Raw genomic sequence first — 27,780 nt, 5'->3', positions numbered from 1 at the left:
GGTCTCTTGTCAATTTTGAGAATCGGGAAATCTCTTGGTATCAATGGTATTTCAATCTCGTGGAATTTTGATTTTAAAGACCAGCTGATTAAAAAATAATTCAATCATTCGAAAATTTAGGCAACAAGTTCCCTGAATTTTTAAATCCTTGACATTAAATTGCTTGAACATTTTCTCGGAAACGTAATTTCATCTTTTTATAAATTATTTTTACCCTCAGTCTGAAAATAAAATGATTTATCAGGTGATTTTACGAGCTTTAAAATTAACAAGAGAATATTTTCCCGCATAAATCTGTGTCAAAAGTAATTTTTTCTCTGAGCTTATCTTCGAAGTAAAAGCCTCCCAACTTGAATAATTCCGTCAAATTGTGCGCATACGCATGATCACAAGTACCCTGCGGGACTCAACACATAAATTATTTCGTGTCGATTAATTTAAAGCATCAATCCCAGTCCAAGAGAGGATTTGGGAGGGGGGGAGGGACAGATCGGAGCGATTGCAGTTACTGACGAGCCCGCATTATCTCCACATTGTCGAGAAAATTGGCCTCTGGTACAATTAATGCACAGTTTCTTTATCTTCATCTTTCTCAATGGGCCCCATCGATGTACAAACGATCTATACAAAAATAACGGTTTCACTTGGGGAAAATTGCCGCACCAAGCGGCGCTCCACTCTTCATCCCTATTTTCTTCTTCAAGGCCGAGAGAATTGCGGAAAAACTAGAGGAATAACCCGTCCGGAGAGACGAATTACCAGAATCGTTACGGAGGTGTAATAAATTTTAATTAAATTTCATTAACGTGGAAAATCAGACGTGAAACTAGGAGTTCTCTAACGAGCCTAGAATTAACCTTTTTGTCGTCTTGATATCTCCGCGGCAGTCACACAAGAAAAAATATTCTCGTGAATTGAGAAATAGCGGGTTAATTTGAATAAAAAGACATTGCATTTTTCCCTCGAGACAATTATTTTCAATTCATGAAAATCGCAGACGTTTTCCAACGAAACAGAAAAATCTAAACGAACGATAAAATCATTTCAACAGTAAATTGTAAAATACGTTTATGTTAAGATTATAATTTACGATTTCTCGAGGGTGGAATCGAAATTTCAATATTTATGACGAACCCAAATTGTAGTAAAATTCAATTAACGTTTGGACTTTTCCGATGCATGTCATTAGATTCTGATTTTTCGACGGCAGAAGAAGCGATTTGTTCAGCACAATTCTCTCTCGATCCTTGAATTGAGACCGAAATTCTCCGATATCAGTTTCGAAATCTATACATTTCACAAAAGAAAAATGAAAAATATATTCCGCATTTGTGGTGCGGTATTTGCCAGAGAGAATGAATGAAGATGAGCAGAGTGAGAATGCCGTGTATCACGTTTAAGCGATATAAATTTACGCAGGAGTATCTTGTTCTACATACATATCATTTGTTCGTTATCACACACGAGGCTAAAACCCAACCGCAGCACAAACCGTTCAGTTTCATATATATATTCATCTGTTACTGATTTGATTACGACGCCTGTGGAATTTGAGAATGCAAGGATAGGGAGGAGGTTGGCCGTTGGTTATTTTTTTTCTCCTGTGGATTTGCTCATGTTTTATTACATCTCTTATGATTAATTCTATCACTCCATTCTATCTCGGATGTCGGGTTGATCGATAATGGTAGGTATCTCCACAGGACCTCCCACCTGGTGTACCTCCTCCGCCATCTCCAGCAGCTCCTCCTCCTCCACCTCCTCCTCCTCCAGCTCCTCCACCTCTGTCGCGTTCTCTCGTGGCTCTTGATGTCACATACTTGGTTGTGCCGATCCGCGTGATACTAGTTAGGGTATCATTGGTGGCTATGGTAGTGGCGTTAACGTTTGTTCCTGTTGGTGAGGGGTGCTTGCTTACCATCACACTAGGAGGCTAGGCGTCAGCCAGTCCTCATCCGCTAGCTGGACCGCAACCAAGAACACACTTTACGATTTGAACACACAAACGAATGGTTAAGTCTTGTGTCCGATTTGTTTTTCTCATGAGAAGGCAAATTAGTCTATTAGTTCAGGTTTCGAGGCAGGTCATACGTCCTCTCTTGCTCATGTCCCTTTTTCAATCACAATCTACGTTGGATGCGAAGAATCAAACAGAACACGGAAATTTATTATCCCCGATATGAGAATATTGTTTGTTTAACCAATTTTGTACCTAAATTTTGTCATTGTCTTACCAATGAATGTTAATATCGCTCTGACGGCTTCTGCATACGTAAACCTTTCCACTATTTATACGATTTTCATTTGAAAAATTTTGCAATTTTTAAAGAATATTCGCTGTCTACTCGCCTTCGGACGGTGGATATGGAATATCGATTAAATGAAGTAATAATGAGCTATCAATAAGTTACTGGTAATCCTCAATAATTCCTCTTAAAAATTTCAGAAGAATGTGAATGAAGGAATAACGTAACTGAAAAGCTTTTAGCCGAAGGGACAGATTATCATTAAATTTTACTTCATTGACAATCCATGCACCGAGGGAAAAATTGTTGTTGCCAAACGTATATACAGATTATGGAGCAAACATGTACTTTAAAAACAAAAAAATCCGTGCAGGATAAAATTTCTCTAAAATTCTAAAACTTGAGATAAAATCTGATCCTCATATATTAATTAAAAAAAATTTCAGAATAAAAATAATGTATTCATGGCCCACGATATGCCTTTACGAAACCGTGGGGTAATTAGTATTAAAAATTTTTCTTTCCGAATCAACTATCCAAGTTGCCAAGATGAACAGTTTCCCAACAATATTCTCAATTCGAGGATAATTTTTTCACCGTGGATATCCATCTACCCAATATTCTACACATTTTAAGCATTATACCATGGTGCTATTCACCAGAAACGTTCGATCAATCTCGAGTCACACCAGCCACACAGTAAATTCAATTCGTCTTTAGATCGATTGCATTTTCCGACCTTCTTAGTGGTCGAGACGTGCTTCGAGAATGAGCCAACGTAGGCGAATATACGGTGCTGTTATACAGCGAACTAGTGGCATAGAGTGAAGACAGCCTGAGAGGGGGGTGGGTGGGGGGGACGAAGGGGAACAGGATGAGGAGGGTGATTCGAGGAACTGTGAGGGATGCAGGGGTGAAGGGGTATGCAGTACAGCATCGACACATTCGATAGTAACGACAAGGCAGTTCTCGTGCACTGGCAGTGGCAGCAATCAGCGTGTCTGTGAACCCGAAATACCACCATATAGAAATCTCAATTCGTCCAATCCCTCTCCCACCCCCTCACTCCACCATTAGGTTTCCTCCCGGTAAAGTCGAAGCTTCTCGTTGACAATTCCAACTGCTTTTCCATAACACCGGGCAATACAGTGCATAACAATTCGACTGGGAGTGAGTCCTTGAGATGATTATTGCATGCTTTTGTTGCTGCGTGCAGGGATATATTCGGGTGAACTAGCTTGTACATTCAATGGAGTTAATCAAAATTAGTTGTACAGAGTGAAGTGCAGGCTCATTGTCCGGACAACATGTCTTGGGTCCAGAATGGTAGAATAATTCCTGGGTATGAGGACGAAGAGAGTAATAAAGAAAGGCAATTTCTTAAGCCGAGAGGGGAAGAGAATTTTATTCAAGGATTTTCTTACGTTTTCGAGTATTTTTATGGAGGATCGCTTGGGTAATGATTGACATTGAGACGGAAGTGTGTTTTATGGAGATGTGGTAGATGATAAGGGAATTCGACATTTTTTCGAGAGTATTTTGTTACTTTTAGGAGGTTTTTTACGTTATGCTGGACTAAAGCAAAAATAATTGAGTTTAAGTGCGAGAATATTTCATAGAAAAATCGAGCACAGGTACTGGGATATTCTAGTTGTTTTGTTCAACTGGCTTTGGGATGCCCTTTCGTTGAGTACTTTAAACGAAATAATTTAATATATTTGAATATTGGGATTTACGTAGGGATACTCTTAAGAGAATGCAGGAAATGAAAAATCCAAGTTCTTTTTAGGGTATTTCATAGTTCCTTCGAGAACATTTTATTCGTCTTTGTTGAGCGGTTGAAATAACCATGTTTAGACATCTATGAGAAAACTTCATAGAAAACCCAGGTCCATTCGCGTGAGAATTCTATTGAATTTCCACTGGCTTCGATTGAACATTCTATTAGCTTCTTTCTCACGTTCTATTGAATAGAATTGTTTAATACACAAGATATTATATAAAAATAATACCGGTAGGGTAATTTTTATCCAAATTTTCCGTCCATCTACATCTTACTATGTTGAGATCCTTTTAGAATGATTCCTCAGTATAAATTTCCTTAATTTAAAAAATTATTTCTGCTGCTGCGTTTATTTCTATGAATTCAACATTAATAACTCGTGTGGAAGTAATGTCACCTGGGTTCATTATATAGAAAAAAACAGAATTCAAGATTTCAATTCTATTCAATGTTTACTATTGTATATTTTCACTTGGAAAAACTTCTTCCATTGAAAGTATTTTTGACTGGAATCGGTGAAAAATGAATAGAAAAAAAACTTCTATTGAATTCTCCTCTGAGTGGACTGGATGTCTGTATGAAATTTTTTCCAACTCAAAAAGAATAAATCATCCATGCATTGGAATCATCTCTTTGCCTACGTGAAAAGGGTTGGAATACTCTCGAAAAAATATTTTTAATCTTCAACAAATGTTGATTCACCCTTTTAATTTTTTTGTGGTCAGTTTTATGCATCTGAACAGTTAAAAAATGATGTTGACAATGCAAGACCAATCTATCCATAGAGCCAAGCAAACGAAGCACAGTGATGACAATGAGGGGTCATGATATTACCTGAAATTGTTGCATAGGATAGGCCATCATTTGTGCTGGTGGTGGTGGGGGTGGTGGGGCAGTTTGTACACCAGGAGGCGCCGTCACTGTCGTTGCATGGTGAGGCGGTAACTGAGGTCCACCGGGTAAACCCTGGCCCCATCCTGCTGCTGTGCCCGCCGCATGAACACCCATACCCATTCTGTTGATCGATCGATTACAATTCGTATGTTAAACATAATATTGGATTGGAATTGGTAATTGTGTGTACAGTAGGTGGTGAGTGACAGAGAATTCGATCCGATGTCTCAGGGAGAATTTCATAAAACAGGAGCTAATTTATACGGAATTTAGATCCATTTTCGAAATTACACATTTCAAAGATGAATTAGGTTCCTTTGGGAATGACTCAACCCAAGAAATATCATTTTTGAAAATTAAATACGTCTTTCAAATACATGAGTATGTGACAAAAATATTTTTTTTCTCAGTGTAGTGTAGTATTGGGAAAAATTATGGGAAAATTCCCAGTGGAAAATGGTAGTCTGTTGAAAATGATAGACAGATGTCCACGATATTTAATTAAAATAGTACTAGGATAAGATGTAAGACTATACGATTATATTGTAGTCTTCATGTAGGTGCTATTTGTGGGGAAATTCCGCAAATAGACATAGATTGGTAGAGGGATGCAAGGCTGTACGATAGAAATAACAGGCGATAAATGTGACAGGCGCAAATACTTTGCAGCCAGCGAGGTCCAGGGATGCTAGGACCACGTGACGCCATTAGGGCCCACTCCAAGGAGGAGAAGAGAGTCAGGTTTTGGACTACAGGGTCAGACTTGGTTTTAAGCAACGACAGAAGGTAGACGCGTGGTTAAACGATTAGGACTTAGACGTTTTGTTTTTGAGTGATCAGTCAGAAGGACTTGAAAGTGTCTAAAGAGTGGGTTAAGTGTATTAAATAGTGAAGATATAGTGTTAACATCAATTGTACCCTTTTTGATAGAAAATAAACTGTCATTATCTTTTGAAAAAGTATCACTACAGTAATTTCTCCTAAATTTATTAGGAAAAAAATGGATATAAGTAGCAAATTTTGAACGTTATCGGTAAATTCCCTTTCAAGGAAGTAAAAATTGATCACTCAGTGGGGAAAAATATAATTTGGCAAATCAGATTTGCGTTGGTTAAACAAACGTTGGAAAATTCCATTAAAAAAATTGTTTTGAACTCTTATTTGGAAGAATATCTAAGTCGGAAAGTGAAATTTTTTGTCACGGCGCGTTTGATGTGGTGCTTTATGAATTTTTGAATATAATAATTAATATAAACTTACCCCATATACTGTGCCTGCTGATAGCCAGCAAATTGTCCATATGTGTAGCCCTGCATCCCTTGAAGAAATCCACCTGCTTGCATTTGCGTTGCAGCAGTCGTAGGATAAGATTGGGGAGGATACCAGTATGACAGTTGTCCAGCACCACCAACACCACCTACACTACCCACACCACCGGCTGCGGCTGCGGCCAGCTGCGCCGCTGCAGCAGCGTAGTAAGGGTACGTGGCTGAAGACAGTGGCTGAAGAAAAATAAAAGAAGAAACATTTGTCAAGGAACGAGCTACAAAACTGGTGACTCGCCAATTATTCCGAAGAAATGCTGTAATCGTCGGTGTATTGTGTCCCTCGGTTTCATTAGCAATTTACTGCTGAATAGCTTCTGACAAGAAAGAACAGTTTGAGAAACTGTTGGATCGATTCTACCCGGCAAAAAGCTCTCCCACTCGTCATAATTTATTGAAGTGCATATCTGAAATTTTTAGGTTTCCGTCTCGCTGAAATGATATTCACGAAATAGACGGTTTTAAGGAATCGTTAAACAAAAAAAAATTGCGAGTACCTTTAACACAGTTGTAAAGAATGAATGGCCATTGTCGTAAATATGTCAGGAAAATCGAAGTAGCGACAGGCAGATTATAGTCCCAGTTGAGGAATTCTTACAGTTAATTAAAGTAATATGAATATAACTTCATTCTAATGGCTATGATTATTACTGTTTATTTTTATATTCGTGAAGGTACCAAAGAGGAAAATGGTGCACTGATAGAATTAACTATTATTGATTTTGAAGAATGACATTTGAAAAAATGAAATTTCTCGAACTCCTACAGCGAATTTTAGAGAGAAATTAGGTTTGAGCATTTGTCCAAAATTGTATTCAAATTTTGTCACGAAATTAGAACACGCATTTCCCTCCATTCAACCGCAACTAGTGAAAATGCGGAATAAATATTTATTAATGCGGTACAGAATCAATTTGGTTGCGGTTGTTCACAGTACAACACCGGTTATAACCACGAGTTCGTAGAGACTAAATTAAAGGTCAGTTAATAGAACTTCATCGGCAGTAAAATTAAATTTTACTGTGGATTTACTATCTATCGATATAAAAATAGTAAGATAGTGAGATGTTCGATTGTCATGAGTATTTTAGGCTGTAATTTTTTTCCCGACTTTGTAACCAATTCATCTCTAAATTTTCTTTCAACGTAAATTGTTCAGAAAATTCCCTTTTTATTTTGTCCAAAAAATTTCTTATAGTTTGACGATGAATTGAAATGTAAATTTCTGTCTCCGCATAATCACAACCATTGAAACTACTGCAATAAATATTTATTAATCCCGTTCACAATCAATTAGGTTGTGGTTGTTGATAGGACAACACCAGTGACGACCGTCCGTCCACGGGGAGTACAGGTCAATTAGTAGAACGTCACAGAGGGCAAAGTGAGAGTCACTGTGCTTTAGACGGATAGGCGGAAATAGTTGGATGACGAGGATGGCTCTCACTATTCCCAGATCGGACATATCCACTCGTCTTAACGGCGCTAATTGCTAAGGGACCCATTCTACCCAGCATGCAAGCCAGAGTGAGACACCTAGAATGTGCTTCTCACTGTGAAAACGGGCATTTCAAATGGTGGGGGATGTGTTTCAACCTCCTACGCTGGAAATTCACCTCCTCTTGGTAACTTCCTGAGGAATACCCTGAGAGAGCAACTTACACGCCCCTTTCCCATAACCCATGATCTAACTCACCCATCCAAATTGCTTCTACGCATATCAACAAGACGTACGCCAATAACAATTTTCTTGAATGGGGGCGTTAGGTTTTCATTGAAAAGAATAACACCGGCATATGAATCGATAAAGAGTGCGCAGAGAAGAAAATACCAGGGAAATCACCGGTCTCGCATTCTCAAATGGATTCGAATATGAAAAATCACAACTTGCTCAGAATTTTCTTCTATAAGTTGGTTTGATTATCTACGATTTTTTTGCAGTAATTTTAAGAATGAGGAGATTTATGAATTTTCAGAGGATAAAATTCTTCAAACAGTGAGGGTGCCACAGGAAATGGAACACGGTAAAGAAAAGGACAGAAGGCTAGACTATCCTGAGCTAAAACAAACATTTTTGGTAAATATTGATTTCGCCATGAAATTAGAATAGTTTTTAATGGAAAAATTCCTTGAAATTTTAGTAAAATAGTTATTTATGAGAAATTTGCAATGCTCTTATCGAAAATTCTGATAAAATACACGGAATGAAATTTCGATAAAAATTAGACTTCTAGAGGACGAAACGTGGGACGAAATGACAATCAGCCACTTTTTAGGTCAAGTTTTGTTGGAAAAATTAAGCTTGGGAGACTATTTTTTATGATACAACTAACCTACGTCCCTCGTTTTGTCCCCTGGAGGACTAATTTCTATCTAAAATTTGTTTCCATGTATCTTTAACGTAGACATGCCACTCGGTTAAATTTCGATATCAACTCTTTCTGCGATTGTAGATAAAAATTTCCATATTTTTTCTCCGCATGATAACGATTGTTGTAACTCACTTGTCCCGTTTGCTGTGCATTATTTGGATCTCCACTCTCCTTTCCCCAACTACACTTGACCGTTTGACCATTGATGTCTGTGTTGTGAACCGCAACGATGGCGTGTGTTGCCGATTCTTTTGTGGAAAATCTGTAAAACGAGGGAGAAATGCACCAGTGTTAGTGCTAGAGCAACTGTAGCCAAACGTTTGTGGGTTTTTTTTCTGATTGAGGAGAATCCGTGGAGCAAAAAAAAAAACGAGAAGACAAAAAGTGTGCTTCCTTGTGAACGAAAAACTGTGGGCTTCGTTAGCTACTGGGGAGTTTTTTTCCCTCGTCTGTGTGCATTACCTCACGAAGGCGTAACCCTTGTCCTTGAAGACTCGAATCTCCTGGATAGAACCAAAGGCTGAGAAGGTTTTCTGCATCAGTTCCTCGGTGAGTCCGTTTGTCAGGCCACCGCAGTAGACCGTACAGTTTGTCGGGCTGCTCTGATTGTACACCTCGTCGAATGTCAATGGTTTGGCATTTGCTGAAATCAAAAGAACGATTTTTCAATTTACTTTTTGATTTTACATGGGAAAAAATAAGTTTTCTGGATTGCCTGCACTCACACAAGTGGGCCATTTAAATAAACTGAAATGCTGAGTTAGAAATTTTTCTCGGGTGTTGAATAACATTCAAAAATCGTTGGAGAATCGTCTAAAGCGGAATCCGAACAGCTGTTTGGTGACCTAAAAAGCTCTTCACGAAATAAATTTCCCCCAGAGCCAATCTTAAACCTCTGTGGGAGATATTTTTTCAGAAAATGTTTGGAAGTCAATGGAGGATTAAAAATTCGAATTCGAGGATCAAATTTTGTAATGAAGGGTCAGAACAGGTTCATCAGTCTTCTCAGTTGAAATAAAGGTTTTACTTAGAATGAGAAAATATTTTCTCTAATGGAGATGAAAATGTGAGGGAAATTTTAATAATTTTCGGTATGCATCCTACTCCTGGTGACAGTGATGATTCATTATTAACCACAATAAGTTGGTTTATCCAATAAAAAAAATATTAGAAAAACTTCCAGCTTTCAGAAGACTTGAAATTTTAATCATCTCGAATACTCCATCTCCCATCCATTATCCCCAATCAAATCTGCGTCCGAATGCCATCGAATTTTCCCAGAATCTGGTTGTTTCTAAAAGACCCATCAAAATTTCATACTCATCGATGCTTCCATCAAATCCATATCCTCCATGATCAATTCATCAATTCACATCCAGCCCCTCAAACTACCCCATCACCATTGAATTCTTCAGTGACCCCTTCCCCTCTGGCAATGCGTAAATCCTCGCTGGAAATCACCCAATTTTATTACAAAACCTATAAAAGTATCCGCTGTAATTACGCGTAAGAAGCATGATATATAAGCATCGTAATGTTCAGAGTGATCCTAAATACCGTATCGGTAATTTGCCCAGCTATATTCCCACCCTAAATGGAAATAAAATGAAAAACTATTCAGAGTGCTCCTGTATCTGTGAGTGGGTCCGTGTACAATGCGATAGTGGTGGCAAGGGGTTAAAAGTATTATGGAATATAGCATAGCTAAGTACGTCGCGGAGATGGCGTGACCATGTATCCTTGACGAATAAATCAATTTAACGAGAGAACCTCCGTAGACGTTGGTGCGTTACATTTCTCCCTTTTTTTTTTCCTCTCCATTCCACGCTTGTACCCCAGCTTTCTCCACTCTCGCTATCTCATCATCCCCCCCTTCTCCCTAAAACTCCATCGTTCCCTCCCCAGATGATCCATCTTTCCATTACTACGAGCTCGATCATTAACCACTAACACTTTGCTCTCATATTTTTCATTCCCCACATTTTTCCCCTCAATACACACATATAATGTAACTTTCCTCTTTTGCCACTGTGGAGCAGAACTTTTATCGGAGACTCACGCGATAAGGGCTAGCGTGAAAAATGTAAATTTTTATTTTATCTGACCCGCTTTCGTGGGCGGCAAGATTGTTGGTGGGGTATATTTTTTTTTTTTTTTTTTTAAAGAAAAGAGAAAAATATATGCGCAGTTATAGCCCCAAGACAAGTATCAACTTTACGATCGGCCCTTCATCCTGTCTCGTCAAACCTCCATCCGCAAACTTTATGTTTACAAGCATCCCATTTCCCCTTCGAAGAAAATGTACGATTACGTCGTAACACAATATTCGTGGAATAGCCTGTGCAGTTGAAAATTGGTGGTGGGTGAGAGGAAGAGAGGGGATGCTTAATAGCTTACATCCTCGGGGTATAAATTTTTAATAAATTCAAACGGTAAGATCAGAGTAAATCAAGCTTGAAAATGTTAAAGTTGGTTGCGAGGGGGTTGAGAGGAAGGGGGTAAACTCTAACCGAGCTACCGCACCTGTTGAACCCCTTTTGGCGAGACGATCAGAAGGGAATTTCACCCTTGATGAATTTGGGTGATACGACGGGGACTCGGGCGACTGTGAATATTCACCACGAATATTCAGGAATTTTCGGTGGTACGATGAGCATGTCACGGCTGTCTGTTATCTTTTATTATTATTTTTTTCCACGTTATTGCATCTGGGAAATTAGGAGGATTTGGTCAATGGGAGATGAAACTGGGGCTTGAGGTATATATAATGGCAGTGTTTGCGTCGATTGTATGTAATCGATCGGGGTAAAAGCTGCAGAAGTACTATGAGTTGCCAGAATCGAGTCTAGACCAAATGTACGTGCTTCACTCTCGGGATTTTACTTGTGAACACGAGTGAGAGGGACTGAGAGAGAACGGTACACATATAGGGGGTGAGTTGTGAGGGAAGGGATGACTGTGTGTGGGTTTTGCCTCTTCTCTGGTGCGGCTCCATCCTTTAGCTCGTGAGTAGAGAGCCAAGCCAAGATTTGTAGTCTCGGCATAAATTCGAGCTCTCACCCCCTCGATTCTTGCAACCCCCTAATAGATTGGCGGCCTCAATAAAACTGGCCCAATACCGTCTATTCGAATCGTGTGCATACGGTAGTGTTACTCCTCGCTTCGTCAGTGATGTAACCAGTGACACGTGACTGGTGAGACCTTTGTGGGGGTGAAAATTATTGGGTGAATTTCAATGAGGTGTTGGAGAATTTTGAAAATTTATTCGAGGAATTATTTCTGTCGAAGTATTCCCTGCTGAGAAACATTTAGACGAGGACTCTTTTAAAATTCCATCACCCTCCCCCCTCCTACAATCACATACACCCTCATTCTCTAGAAATCAAGATGAAACTATCCATTAAATTTCAATTTTTTTTCAACGGTCCACCCTCACAAACACCGTAATCACCTCATTGCTATTTCTCTTCCCTTTCACCGGACTTATTCTTCCCCCTCATCACCCCTCTTTCCGGTCATTTACAAAATTTTCCTAGCGCAAAAACAACAGAATGTAGAGGGAGCCGAGAGAATAGAATGAGGATGACTGTGAAAATGGTTGGCCTAGAAGGCGAAATGCAGGCGTTCTATGCGGTGGTAGCTCACTTAGTAACTACTCACAAGTGACTGCTACAAATGCCGCACTCTCCTCTCGCAACTTTGCCCATTTCCAACCTACTCGCCCTTTTCTTCTGTCCTCTCTTCAGTGCGCAATGGCTTTCTCGTTTCCCTTTTCTTCGGGGGCCAGCGTCTAGTCGAGACTCGGCTCTATTCTTCCCTCCCTCCCCCTCCTACTCCCGCCATTTTGTTTTTTTTCTCATGGCTTTTCTCTTTACTTCATCCATTTGTGCATTTTCTCCCTCACACGCAGTCATGGCGTTTCCTTTTCTCGTTTTATTCCAGCCCTCCTCCACTCTTTTTTTTTTTCTTACTTTCAACTGCAGCCCAATTGCCACCATCTCACTTCATCTTGATTAACTTACCGCAAAATTACAATAATTTTCAAGGTAAATGCGAGAGACCCCGCATGCCAACAGCTACCAAAATATTTTTCCTCCCTTATTCCTTTCTGTATATGAAAATATAACGAAGAGGGCGGCGAGGGCAGGGTGCCGGGCCGTGAGGGGAGGGGAGGGGGGGGGATGAAAGTGGTAGCCTGTACTGTGGCTGGCGTGCCCATGTACCCTCTATATGTATAATAGTCCGTGATAAGTCGAGCAGAGTAAAAGAACGCTTCGTGTCGAGTTGTGGAAAAAAAATGGAGAGAAAGGGAGAATGTAAAAAAAAAACATCACCACCGAGGGTTTAAAATAAAAAACAACCAACCCATTTCATGCAAATGCACCATCGTTGCACATTGTGAGCTCGCGGGGTGGGGGAGGGGGAGTAAGAGAGGGGGTTGAATACCACATCTAGCTTGTATACCTGTACATGGTATCTCTAGCATGATCCATCCGCAAACCTCACCACGAAAATTGTTTTGTTCCAATGGAATATCCACCAGTCGTCACGCGAACAATTATCGCAGCTTAGAATCGTATCTCTGGGATTTTCACCGGTATCTCAACATTTTTCCTATTTTATTCCCCCCTCCTCACCCTTCCCCAGCTCAATATCCATCGAGTAGCCTTTTATCTTCACCTCAACCCCCGATCACTTTATCCTCAATAAACCAAGTGCCTCGACTACTCCCTTCACCTCAACTACTGAATAAACAACTCAACTTTCCATTATTGTATCGAAAAGTTGATGAAAAAAAAAAGGAAGGGAGAGAAAAAAAAAACAACTGAGACGCGCAAAAATAAAGGCTCCCGCGGCGACGGGATAAAAACATGGTATAAGAGGACGAGCGGGGATGAAAAAAAAAAACCCCTCAGAAAGAAGCGACAGCGGTTGCAGATAAAAAGCTGGAACAAGAGAGAGTAAACTAGAAAGGTGAGTTAGTAACGCTCTGGCGAACGATGTGTACGTTCGAAGTTGGTTGAGAGCAAGGGAGAGAGATGATTCAGAGCCCTTTACGTTCACCCCCCCCCCTTCCCCCCCTCCATTCCCTCTCGCACACCAAGAGCATGAACTACAAAAGAGATTCGATAATGCTTTAAACGTTTTGCAGTTGATACCTAAGGGAATATCAATTTTCCCACAGTGCGCGTTGCAGTTCTAGCCAATTTGCTATGCACGCTTGGAAAATGTGGTGGTGTAGCCGCGGGCTGTTGTGATGCGGGCAGCCAATCAAAAAATTCGCCCGGTGAATCGTCGGGGCGCAACAAGCGGAACCCAGAGGGAGTGAGGGCCTTTAGCCAGAAAACAGAGTGAATGTGAAAACGAAAAGCAGAAGGGTGTGTTGTGGCGATTGACCGGGTGAGGGCGACAGGAGGGGTACGCAACCGGGCCGATGGAACAGGAGTTGCGAAGGGGTGGGGAGGGGTGAGAGAAGATATACTTGGTATAGGTGTGCTGTCGACAGCGGTCGTTCGGGGGTTCGTTGAAAGTTTCGCGTGTTGACGTTTCATTGGGTGCGCGTCCACGTTCCACACTCTGGCAGGCCGATATGGCCCCCTCCCCCGCACGCGCTTGTAACATTTTTTTTTTTTTTTTTCGTTCATCTATAGCCGCGATGTGTGTGCATGACTGTCACACGATGGCCCAGGGCACTCGGTGTACCGCACAAGTACAAAGGCAAGAGGGGAAATAATGTTTTTTGTTTTTTTGCTCTACTGCATTTTTTATTGGTTGATTTTTTTCTCTATTACAGGTTTTTTTGCTGTTGTTTTGTTCGAGGCTTTCTTGTTTGTTTTTTTTTTTTTTTTTTGAAAAATTCGCCAAGAAAGGGGCCGCTTGCCGCTCTGGGCTATAAAAGTAATTACCCACTCGTCTCTATGGCGATATCGTGGACCGTGAAGCCCAGTTTTATACGCGTATTATAGGTGAAAGCGTTGTGCTACCTATCCCCAGAGAGGGTGAGAGGGTGGTGGATGGGGGAGGGGGGAGTGACCGGTGCACAGCTGATGGATATGTAGGGGCGCTTTTGCGGGGTCAAGTCGTCATAATTGGACCGTACGGGGAGACATTTTGACGTTGATACTAACGGTTGATGCATTAATACCGCTTAAAACCACCTGGTCAAAGTTGCGTGTGTTTTTAATTTAAAAATCCTCTTGTTCCGGGGATATTTCAATTCGGTTTTGTTTTTTCGTTGCGGAGGATATTAAATTGGGAATGGCTAGTGAATGTGCATTTATATTATGTAAATATCAATACCCACTGTGCCATTGGCGGAAAACATGGGTTTTTTTTTTGTTATCGAGGCGATGTTTATTTTTTTTTCCAGCCTGGGAGGCATGGCAAATACAACGAGACGCCCCGTGTAACGAGGAAACGTGAATTTTCCCATGAATTATACGCGTCATTCCCCGAGGGGTATGTGAGAACGACGATCGTAGAAGCTCGATGGGGGAGGGGACGATCCACGACTTTGGAACGAGCGATACGAAACTTTCGACATTAACCCAACCCCCGCTATAACCGCGACTTCCACTCCCTCTTCTCTCACCCCTGTTTGCCTCATCTCTCTCACTCTTCTCTCGTATACCCACAATTTTTGCACTCTCTGTGAATGTATATGGGTATGTGTGTGTGTGTGCTGCAAAGTTAACTAATTGCCATGGTCATAAAATATTGACCCAGTTGTCGGTGTATACACCTACGAGTAGTTCAGAGGAATCGAAATATTCTATAGCCCTTATATGTCGGCCCATATCCGTGCACATAACTCGACTATTCATTTACGCACCTCCGGGCATTGGAGGGTGCAAATTGTCCGGTGGGGAGAAAAAAAAATTTAACGGGGAAAATGAATTTCTGTAAAAAGGGGATGAACTCGGGGCTTTTAGAAATTTATTACGGCTTTATTCAGTGTTCACTGGTTTTCAGAGGTTACGATGGATTGGAGTTTTTGGATAATTTGTTCGCAATAGTTCTGATTCATATGGGAAATGAAACGTGATTGTAACTTTCTGTTCAATGGTGTTTCGTTGTATTGTCGGTACTTTTGGGTTATAAATAATTTTGCTCGAATTGATCGCAACTATAAATGGGTTATGGGGTGAACGTGTTGTTTCTGCTTCTGAATGGAACTAATACTTTTCATAGATTTTCTAATTTTTCAATTTTTAGGGCGAATTTTGTGGAATGTTATGAAAAGCACGGGCCCATAGGGCTGTAGGGCCGTAGGATGTGCGTGATTCGTTAGGTTATGTATAGAGTCAGGTAATAAAATGAAAGTAAAAAATACATAACGATAAAAGATAAATAAAACACAAATAAATATAAAATATGAATAAATATTTTATGGTCAATGTGAAAATTATTGTCAATGTCGAACGTTTGTTGCTAATGATATATGTTTTTGGATGAGCCACGATAGCGCGTTAAACTGGGGAGATCGAGTACAGATTCACGCGTGAGTGGTCTTCTTCTCTATTTTCTGAGCAGCGAAACAGATACTGCACTTGAATCTCTTCGATTTTCCATCTCATCGTATGTAGAGTAACGTGTGCTGTAGGTGACGTAGCTACACCGCGTGCAGTGGAAAACTAGATAATGAAGTTGTCAGAAAAGGTAAACTGCTCCACTGAAAAGATAAACTGGCTTCTATACACGTGTAGAAAAATCGTTCACATTAAATTTTCACATTCACTGCCAACTCGGTAACTAACCTTGCGAGGAAAGTCATGGCAAAAAAAATTGAAGTTATGTCAATTTTAATTTCCCAATGATTTTTGTGTTTCCAAAATATCGTATCAAGATGATTTCTGGAGAGCAAAGCATCTCAAAAGTTTTATTTCAATAAAAATTATATATTAATTGATTCTCCTGAAGCAATAATTGCACTACAAACATCTGAACTCATCTTACAAAATTGGATCCGGTTAAGTAAAATATCAACTTCCCACCTTGAACGTTCAACAAGTATTTCCCGAACTTTTGGCCCATTTTTGAAAATATCTTTTAATTTTGAAAAATATATCGGCAGCAAAAAAATTTTAATTTGAATAGATTTAACCCAAAAAACAGTGGACCCTCCTCCAAATCCTCTGTTTCTCGATTGGTCCACTAAATCATGGATTTTGTGCTCATTACAATCACGATTAGTTCTGATAAATTAATAATTATTATCGTAATCCCCTGAAATACCCCACCGTTGAATGTTTCAATTTTCCCCAAGTTGGATTTCCCTATCAACGTACAGCAAACACTTCGATCGGAATTTAAATATGTATCACCGGGGAACATTTACAAATTGTTACAAATTTCCATCATGTAAATAAGCCATTCCCCTCGCCTCTGCAGCCAGTGCAGAAAAAAGTGGCAAAAGCAATGTGATGAAAAAAAAAAAGAGAGAGAATCAAAAAAAGTGAGGAAAAAAAATCACGGCTCGGCGAGCATTCTCGTCCAGTAACGAATCGCTCCGTCGTGAAAAATTTAGCCCGGGGCAAAACCCCCAGTAGACTTAAATATTACCCCGGCCGAGCCTCGGGATCCAAATGGTGGTGCTGGGGGTACAGGGGCTCGTCGCACACACGCGGATGTAGAGTTTTCAGCCGGCAGCACACAGTGCACTCCAACAGTGTTCCAGGAGCGCGTGGAGGTTAACTATTTTGAATTTCAAATTGGCCAGAGGCAAGGGCGAAAAAAATCACTGCACATATATCCCACCCATACATACACTTCATTGTACATATACATGTATGTTGTAGAACTACGGAGATGGAGAGGTTTTATTTCGTATGGGAATTGAGAATATTTTGGGAAGAGTTGAGTTAATGTTCAAGTAGTAGAAGTACACACTGAGTCAGACTGTTCTTATGATTAAACTCAATTTCACCGTACACGCACTTGATGTGCATTATGCTATATAAATACGAGTGCAGGGAAATAAAGAGGAAAAGTTGAGGAATAAAAAGTCTGTTTTACACTGTTGAAAATTTTTGGGACCCACGCAGTTAGGAATTTTGGAGATTTTTGAGGCTGAATTCTAATTAAATCATTTTTCAATTTGTTTTGCTACGAAGGGATGATAATCAATGGGGGAAATCCGAGTTTTTGGGTAGAGGGAAATATTCAGTAAAAATTACGGAATGTTCTGAAAAAAAACCGTAGCAATTTCGTACAATTTTTGTTGCGTATAGCTTGCTTTGTAATTACGGAAATGGTATGGAATTTTTATTGAATATTTCGCTTCGTGTAACGTCGTATTTTTGGATTGATGCAAGTGCACAAATTTTAAAGAGAAATTCTAGTGTTAAAAAAATTACAATCCAGGGGGTGAGGAAAAGGGTGGCCCTGTGAGAGAGAATTTTTTATAATTATTGGTTAAATTTAGGGTGGAGTCCGTAATATTGTCACAGACATTACGGGAAAAATTCATGCATATTCTTAAATTTCTCTTCCCCGGGTATTTTTGGAAGAGCTGAGTGCACATTCAAGTAGTCACAATACACACCGAGTCAGACTGCCCTTATAACTAAACTCAATTTCACCGTACGAGCACTTGATGTGCCATGTTCTAAAAAATACGTGTGCAGAAACATAAAGAGGAAAATTTCATTATTAAATGGTACGCCCTCCACGATTAAAAATATTTGGGTACACAAAGTTGAAAATTTTCAGAAATTTCAGTCTCAGTGCCATTTGAATTATCGATATCGTTACTTTGGACTTCATTTCACATGAAAATGTTAATTAATTACCAAAGGATGCGTAAATTTGATGCAGAAAGCCTCTGTTAATAATAAATGCTTATTGTTTAATGTCTGTCAATATTCCATATTTGAACGAGCATATCGCTGAACTATTTATTTAATTAACATTCAGTACAATCTGATATTAAATATTTATCTACAATTGAGAGTTTACGGATATTTGTGGGAGTGTTGAATGAGCATCAAGTAGTCAGAGTACACATCAAGTCAGACCGCTCTTATGATTGAACTCAATTTCGCCGTACGCGTGCTTCATATTCATTACACTACAAAAATACGAAAGTATTGAAATAGAAAGACAAAAATTATAATGAATAAAAAGTGGATTTTACGTGCGTTTGGAGATATTTCCATAAAGAACATCTCCACAACGTTATGGGAAAAAAATAAGCTTTGTCAACTATCTGATGCGGAAAATCGTGAAAATTTCACGATTAATTTTCGGGGTCATTGCGACAACTTCTTCAGTTCGGGTCGGCGAGTTAAAAATTATTTCATAAAGTCACATACTCTCAGTTCGACCGTGCATTGAAACAAAGAGGAAAAGTTGATGAATAAAAAGTGGTTAAAAGTTTAAGAAGAGGGGTTAGGGGGCAGGGCCTATGCAAATGTCGATATAAGGTACTATACCAGTTACGTCACTCCCAACACCGGAAGTCTGCCAGTTGTCCCAGCAGACTAAGACCGGCTGACCTTCCTCTCACTCATTCTCTCTTGATCTCACTCCCTCCAACTAGTTGAAAAACTTCATTCCTCCACCGGTCCCTCCCCTTCCCGCCCCCTCCCCCGTCCTCTCAGCCGGTTCTTGGGACGAATACTAATTAAAGAGCCCGCGAAATGAAATTAGTTGGTCGGCCGGACCGAAAAAGGGAGTGAGTGAGGAGGGGAATTAGGATGACTGAGTGAAATAAAGAGTGAGGAAGCGGGTGGAACTAGTGCGCCCGGTAGAGCCGCTTATGATAATATAATAATAATACCTGCTCTCTGGTCTCTCGCCGCGGGACTTTGTTCAAGGTGCCACCTTTCAAAAACTCATTATGCATTTGGCTCAAAACTCAAATTCAATTTTCCACGGTGACTTGGGTGGAAATCTAAAGAGCTTTATGTATTTATAAATTGAGAGGATTTAAAGTTTTTTTTTGTCCACTGGCTAGTATCGTCAGACTGGACATTTATTTAAAAAAAAAAACAATGTAATTTGGTCATTCGCATGCCCTATTTATTGTCTAATTACACAAACGTACAGATTAGTGGTGGAAATATGAGGATAGATTGATGGTACTCACCTTCTGATTTTGGAGGCGGTGGTTTACGAGTCGCCCAATTCGTCCTGATGGCTCTACTCCCCAACCACTGACCATTCATTCCGGTAATTGCAGTCTCCGCCTCCTGGAAACAATCGATTTCATAAAAGATGCTGATGTTTATTGAAGGCTACTGTAGAGAAATTCTGTACTACCGGCGATTATCGTATACTTAAATTTTCCTCATTCCCCTCCACTGTAACTGAATCTGACAGTTAATTTTGTGGAGGGGAAAAAATATAAGGATGAGAGAAATACTGTACTGCTTCGAGTAAGTTGTTTTTAAGATTGGAAAAGCAGGCCTCTCAAAGCTACGATACAAAAAAAATTGAGTAACTGTACATGGAGAAAAATTTACGAGAAATTTTAAATCAAAGATGGATAATCGTGCACTGAGAAATTGTTCTATCAAAGCTGTCTTCCCCTGAATTATTAATTATGTTTAAAGTGGTGTTCACCGTCTGGATATTGTCAACGAAAGGCACGTGAAATTAAGACATTCGTTTTTCCTGTGTTGATCAGATAATTTAAATAGTTCCATCTTGACGGATACAAACAATTTCTATAAATAATTAATAAAATATGAATTTTGAGACTAAGAAATCATTTGTTCGAAATTGTAATAAGTTCATTCATATTAAAAGTGATCAAAAATTGATTTCATGCCTAAGAATAAGTTTCTCAAATTTAATGACGAACTGCAGATGAGATGGTTAATGAGATGCGAGAAATTCCTCCCAAATTATTATATTATTTGATGAATATGGTGGAAAATTGGAAATAGATTTCTCAGTATTTTCAATGATACCACTTGCAACCATCTGGGTCATCAGGCTCTCAATTCGAGGAGGAATTTCTCTCCATGTGAGATATTAGGTCGAACAAGGAACAGTGATAAATTGCATGTAAACATTTCGCCTCCACTTTTCCTTGTTGTGTCTGAAATCCTCGGGTTCTCACTCGCCCAGTCAATTACACTGGTAAAAATTTATGTTGAAATATCCGGAAAACTTTTCTGGAATTTCCAAGAAGTTAACTATTCACTGCAATTCCAGTGAATTTTGTATTTTGGAAAATCACAATGAGATGGAAAAGTCGATGAAAATTGTAAAGTCCAGGTGAATTATTGCGAAAAATTCAGCAAAGAATGAGAAAACTTTGATGTTTCAGATCTAATGATTGTTTGTGTCCCGAATTAAGAGAAAACAGCGCAGTAATTGATTTTTCATAATTTCACAGAGAGAAAAAATTCCTAATACGTTCACAGGCAAAACAACTTTTACCATGAAATTCATGTCAAGTCGTATAATTATATTTAATTGGGGAATAATTGTGCGTTATATTACCTCCAGAAATTTAAAGTAAAAAATCTCAAAATTGTGTTTATAAACATTTTTTTTGAAGAACTCCTCGGAAAATATCTCTCCATGTACATGAGATAATAAAAAATATCCAAAACTTGAAGAATTAATTAACGATGAATATAATTAAAACGGTTTTTACGAGTATCTGAAGAAAGTGGTACAAAGGCTACGACGGATAATGCACCCCTGGGTAGAATAACGTCATTACCCTTTTCTATTGTACATTGCGTTAGAGAAGAGAAATTTCGAATCAAACGAGGAAAATAATTAAATACAAGAGGAGCAAAAAAATAGCAAAGGGAAGAAATCTAACGAAGAGAAGGACAAACAGTTCATTCTATTTAGACGTGGATCGTGTTCACACTGTTGAAAAAAAAACGAAATGTCATGAATACTAGATTATCAATTGTCAGTGCAGTGGCACTGAATGCAATTAACAGATTAAAAAATCATTAAATTTCAGACGACCCAAAGATGGGAATTTCTTAATTTATGTAAATTTACAATTTAATATGAATTCTCGTTCTGAAATCCGAAATTTCATAATTTTTTCCCTTTAGATCACATTCAGTATGACTGTTATTCAAATTCATGAACCCATTGACCCAAATTTTTTGGTTTTCTCTTCATTCTCAGGGAGAAATCGACCAAAAATTTGTTCGTCTATTTTATTTATTGAATTTATAACGGAAAATTCAACCGAAAATTTTGAACAGTGCATCCAGACCTCGTCATCACCAGTAAAATAGATGAATAATAGTAATAGAAGTAGAGGAAAAAAGTAAAGAGATATATGAAAAAAAATATGGGGCGAGGGGGGGAGTTCTGACGTTGAAAGCGATGAAGCCTCCACCTGGGCTGCATTACCAGTGCATCGGCGTAACGTTCCCCTGGGATAAAGTATTTCCAATTCGAATTTTCATTCTCAGTATGATAGCGCACATTCGCACTCATTGTCGGTTACCCTGGGGGTGAAAGGGCGGACGAGGAGGAAGGACGAGGGGAGGGAGTGGGTGTGGGCAAAAGCAGCTCTTCCACTTGGCTCCACTCTCTCTCACTCTCTCATGGCTCCTTTTGCCGGTGGTGTTCGTGGCACGTGGCATTTTGGTCTAGTCACCGATTCGCAAAGTTGGATCGATATTAACATTCAACCGCAAGTGTGCATGTATATGTAGGTGCATGCCCGATGTAATAATGCCCTTCGAGTGTTGCCCGGCATACTTTGAATAAAACTTCGTATTTTCATGGTAATAATTGACGAATTCCACGGCATTCCAAGTGTACTGAATAACCCCAGACAATCACTTACGTGGCTCTTTCACTAAGTTTGTTCCAACCTAGACAATAGGTAAAAATACATGAAAAAAGCATGAACCCATTATTTAAATTGACTCGGTCAATGATAACTAGTCCACAAATATATATCCCGTACATTCTCATAACAATTGTCACATGTTGCCGTGTACACTGTTTGATATAAATTCATATTTCATGAATAGACGATTGTTGATTTTCCGGGGGCTGACGTTAAATTGTGTGTGGAAGCGAAATTCAGTTTTCGGTTTCAGGGAAAATCTAGTGAAATATGTTTTTGCGGTTTAAGGTGAGAATTGCTCTACTTATCTGGTTTTTAAGGGAATCAGGAATGTGAATAGTCAGGCGATGAATTTTCAATAGTTTGAAGTGGAAAATTCTTGATTGTTCATCATTTAATTAGTGATAATTATTCATCTATCAAATTGGCAATTTTCATAACTGAAATTTCCTGAAAATTTAGTGAAACTATCATGTCATATTTATCCAGCGACCGATCTCAAACTTAAAATCATTGAACCGTCACAGAATCGCCGGGAAGTCACGTAAAGTTTCGTTTTTTATCGGCAAAAAAATGAGAACTTCAAAATTTAGATTGTTCCAATGAAAAATGACCATTAATTCATGAATATTCATTAACTGTCAGCGAATCCCTTTGAAGGTTTCACAATCCTTCAATTTTCCGAGGAACTTCCCCAAAAACCCAGAGTAAACAATTCATGCAAAAAATTACCGAAATTTTTGCAATTTCGTTTTCATTCCCTAAACCACTTAAATTGAAATGTACAGTTAACTCATCAACTTCTCCACAAAATTTTAAATTTTCCACCACGACCTTTCTCAAAAGTCCCCCTGGCAATGTTTCTCACGCGAAATCTTCAATTCATCAGAGATGAAATTGAAAAAAAAATGACCCAAAAATCCTGAACAATGTAACCACCGAGTATGACCTACCTCTATCTGGTGGCACACGTGGAACTTATACATACAAAACAATCGCGCGCGCCAGGGGCCTTCCTCAAGACGTTGACGCATCGAAACGCGATAGCGTCGAATATACGCGCCACTATAAACAACCCTGGTGGATGCATCCGGAAAATTTATGCTCTCTCGCCGACCTAATCTCAGCACACGGGGGATGCGCGCCTAGGCGTTTCACCTCCCCCCTTTTCGTCTCCCTCCCCCGCCCCCTACGACCGGACGCCCTGGGGGGTAGCCCACCACTAGCAACCCGAGGGCACCAGATCGATACGGCATTAAAACAGCTGCCTTTGGCCAGTCCTGGAGTACAAGGAGAATACCTTCACCCATTCCCTTAAAGCCCCTCCTCCCCAATCCCACCCCCGCCCGTCATCCTCTTCTAGTGCCTCCACAACGAAGTATCCACCGTTGCCCATATAACGTCCGAGCGTGGGAAAAGCCTCCTTCTTCACCTGGCCCCGTTACTATCTGTCTTCGCAGTGATTTACGTCGTGGATTTTCGGCTCCCATACCATCAGGCCAGTGAGTGCGGTTCGGACGACACACAACTGCCATAGTCTCAACCCCCTATATACATTTACACCAATGGATAACGAGTAAAATTGCAAAAGCCTGAACGAAAAACACTAGAGCACGTGAGATAAGCCGACATAACCCGAGGTAAAAACGAAAGGTGAAAAAAAAAAATCGTTTCGTCTCAGCGTAGAATACCCTCCGCCTACTCGAGGTAAAAGAGAGAAAGAATGAGGGAGAAATAACAGGGGTGACGCGAGGGGAGATGGTAAGGGTATGGTAGCCCGAATGGAATGGATCGTTGGCTCGATCATCGAGACTCCTCTATTCCCTCGGGGGATTCTCGAGTCTCATCTCCGTGTGAGCGTTGGACGTCGAACATTACCCCTACAGGCGCAGTGAATTTCCTATATATATATATTCTTTTTTTTTCTCTCTTTCGCGAGAACGAGGAGACGCGCGAAGAGTGAGCGTCACATTATCTTACGGTTATTGCTCCACACGGCGCTACTCGCGGACGTTGAAAATTGATATTGGATGAATCCTCCTGGCCCACACATACACCTGTTTCCCTGTACCCCACGTCTCACCATCTACCATGGTTTTCTTTCTTCCCAACCGCCCATTTCATCCCCTCCCACCCCCTGCCTTATCCATCCTGTCATCTTTCACACGTTTATACCTCCGTCAATATTGGCTTCTTCATATTTTATATATAGGTACAACGTATAGTTGCCGCATTGAGGGATAGGTTGCATATATAGATATATATACATTGACGGTGTAAAAAAAAAATAAAGATCATTGAGTACGGATTTTTGTTATTAACTTTTTCCTTATCACAGGTGGATATTGAACTCACCGATTTTTTCACGAACGAGACGAAACCATATCCTTTGGACTTGAGGGTCTGTGGATCTCTGACAACTCTGCAGTCACTGAAACATAAACAGGATTAAATTTTTCAAGCGATGTGTATGTGTTGTCCTTTCGGCTTTAAGAGGGCACTGCCCCTGTCGGCAAACAGCTGACAAGCAACTCGTGTACATACACATGAGTATTGGTATAACAGTACGAGAGACAGAGAATTCAAAGAGATGTGTCAAGGATAGTACGAAGGACAAGAGCAAAGAATGTTTCAATTAAGTTTCTAATTTCTATGTATAAATTCGGGGGTTAGTACGACAGATCGATGGGGGAAAATTCACCACTGACACGACAACTTTGTGCACGAGGATAGAATAAACCCCCCTCGGAAAGTCTAGAGGGCTGGCTTGGCTGACTTGCTGGCTCGAGCTAAGTAATCGATAGCCAGTGGCAAAGGGGGGCAAGAAGCTGGCGACCATCTAGGTTAGAGTTACAATTCTCGAGCTCTGTGCGCCCCCGAGTATTTCCACTTCTCGACTTCTCGTTGCCACACAAGGCTCCGGGCTTCTTCCTTCACTTCTTTTCTCTTTCCTTGACAAGAATCTTTTTGCCATAGTGCCGAGGAAGGGGGAGAAAATTCTCCCTCCCCTGAGTTTACTCTTCTCTGTGCCAGGGATATATTCGAGAATGAGGAGGAGAAAGAAAAAGAAAATCTACCCGCGGGAAGGTACACTTTGTCCAGCTCCAACCCTTTTATTTTCAACCTCCCTCAACCGACTCGTTACCCTTCCTTCACTCGTTAAATTATGATTCACGAGATCTAGCTAATTACATTCACGTGACCATTGAGATGAGATCAATCCCAGTAGTTGAAAACTTTGTTATCGAGAATGTATTATATTTAATTGATAAGTACATGCACACGTGTATTTACGTATTTTCTCCGTGAAGGTAAGTTGAGTTGGTGGGTATAATTAGTGCGATCAATCAAATCCCTGAACAGGGCCGTTGCAAAGACGTGAGAGCTCACATTTTCTCACTCCCTTCTCACCAATGTCCATCACCCTCTCACTCTCATCCCCATAACCATCTCAACTATATATAATAGGTACTACATACACTGAGTCAAGCATAACGCGTTGACGTATAGGTGCTTTACCTGTATGCATCAACGGCTCTGCGACTCGAGAGGCGGTGGATAATGTTGAGTAATGGTCAATACAAGTTAGATGGGTGAACACGCCACTGGCATATGCCGTCGTCTAGTCCCGTTGTCCCGTTTGTTCGTCCCTATACACGTATTTAAACAACCAGTGCCACCTTCCAAGTCAACCATACTCGATGTGTACAGGTAGTCACGGTGACTCTGTCTTCTGCATCCACACAATATCCCCAGTAGACATTGGCGTTACCCCCATCCACGGCACGTATTCCCCTTTGCTATTTTCAACTGGTCAACACACACACATTGGTATGAAACATCTCCCTCACTTTCACCATCGCCTACCCCTTTCGATACCGCGAAACAACGGACAACAGTCGACGCGTTGTGCGCGCCAAGTCATAAATTAATGGGCGGTTATTGACGCGATAAATCTCGAAATTTAATACAAGGCAAACAACGTCGACGTTATACCAAACCTTGTTCTCTTATTCCAACACACAGAGCAGAAAGGATATCCCCCACCTCTAACCAGTGGTAATACGACATCACACAACACACAATTCTCTGCTTCCGTGGATCCCTCCGTGTACCACTCACACGACTTTATTTTATTTTTCTTCGGTAGATTTCTCTGTATGTGTAAGCTGAACCCGTTCTCTCGTTCCTCTCTCACCACTATCTCTCTCTTTCTTTCTCTTGCCGGGAGGTAAATTCAAGCCAGGAGCAAAAACCCCTCCCCGACGTAGTGCTTGCGGGGCCAATCCGCCAGAAGAACACCAAATACTGCTCGAAGGAACAGAAGAAAAGAGGGAATCGACTTATTTCCGGGACACCGACTATTCTCTCCTTTATTCGTACAAGTGGATATTCCGCTTCCACGAAGAATTCATGAATATCGCTTCCAGGTATGTATACATATATATATATATATATATATATATATATATATGAAGAACAAAAAAAACTCCGTGAACCTATCTTCTTACCTAAGGTTTGCAATGCCTCGTGTCTTGAGTAAGAATAATTCTTTCAAGATAAAAGCCGCCAGACGAGACTGACATTCAACCCACATCACTGGTGCAGTCTGGTCGGGGGTATATCTTTACAACTTGCTGCCCTGAGACGTCCGACCGAAAGATGTTTCGGATAACTTATGCTCAGGGGGATACAGCGCGTGGAGTCTCTCTCTCTTTCTCTTTCTCTCCTTCTCGTTGGACACAAACACATTACAGATCGATTTTTTGACGACCGATGAAGCCAGTGTGCCAAAGCGAGGGAGAAGGAAAAAAAAAACAACATTATGGTGGGTCACGAATTGGCAAAATCGTGTATCGTCATGCCTCGGCTCACATTCTTCTGCACACAGTTCAATCGTCTTTTCCAAAGAAAATAAAAATTACTCTCTTCGACTCCAATTTTCATTCTCCACTTTTTCTTCCTCTCCTATCATCAGTAAACGGGCGATTCGTTATCAGTGCAGGGTTGGGTATGAGAAAAGTAGGTTTGAAAAAAGCAGATGTGAAATGGATTCATTAATTATACCAGCGAAGTGAGATGATAGCTTGAAGGAGAAATAAGGATGATAAAAAAGGCGGCGTGTCAGCGGTATAAAATCTCTGTGCAGTTGCCTCTTACCTGAAAAATTCAACGATCCAAACGGGATAAGGGAAAGGAGCCGATGAGGCGAATCTTTGCGGTGCTACCTATAAGGATAGGATGAAATCGCTTTGGATTTGGCCAACATCAGGGTCTCCAGAAAAGTCCCTTCAATCGTTTGGTGAGGGGTAAAGGAAAATGTGGTAGATAGAGAAAGAGAGATGGGATGAATTGAGAAACTAAGAGGTAAAAA

At 40.3% G+C, this 27,780-nt stretch overlaps 1 protein-coding gene across 5 annotated transcripts in view; it reads right to left on the bottom strand.

Moving 5' to 3' along the window:
- Window positions 1-1,989: 1,989 nt before the first annotated feature.
- Window positions 1,990-27,780, bottom strand: part of LOC135164544 (uncharacterized protein) — a 312,614-nt gene continuing 286,823 nt past the window's right edge. For 2 of the 5 annotated variants that reach the window (XM_064125009.1, XM_064125002.1), the window contains 7 exons: window positions 24,762-24,837; window positions 19,710-19,812; window positions 9,083-9,263; window positions 8,753-8,882; window positions 6,184-6,425; window positions 4,864-5,044; window positions 1,990-2,111 (listed from right to left, as the gene is read on the bottom strand). In XM_064125009.1, coding sequence (XP_063981079.1) covers window positions 2,064-2,111; window positions 4,864-5,044; window positions 6,184-6,425; window positions 8,753-8,882; window positions 9,083-9,263; window positions 19,710-19,812; window positions 24,762-24,837 — 961 coding nt within the window. In that variant the 3' untranslated portion in view covers window positions 1,990-2,063. The remainder of the gene's footprint in view (window positions 2,112-4,863; window positions 5,045-6,183; window positions 6,426-8,752; window positions 8,883-9,082; window positions 9,264-19,709; window positions 19,813-24,761; window positions 24,838-27,780) is intronic. The other 3 variants (XM_064125017.1, XM_064125025.1, XM_064125034.1) reach the window with 2 other exon arrangements.

This window comes from Diachasmimorpha longicaudata, chromosome 1 (genome assembly GCF_034640455.1).
Source record: "Diachasmimorpha longicaudata isolate KC_UGA_2023 chromosome 1, iyDiaLong2, whole genome shotgun sequence".
NCBI classification, from domain to species: Eukaryota; Metazoa; Arthropoda; class Insecta; order Hymenoptera; family Braconidae; genus Diachasmimorpha; species Diachasmimorpha longicaudata.
Note: the sequence above shows the minus strand (reverse complement) of the source record. Positions and strands in the feature narration are given on the sequence as shown.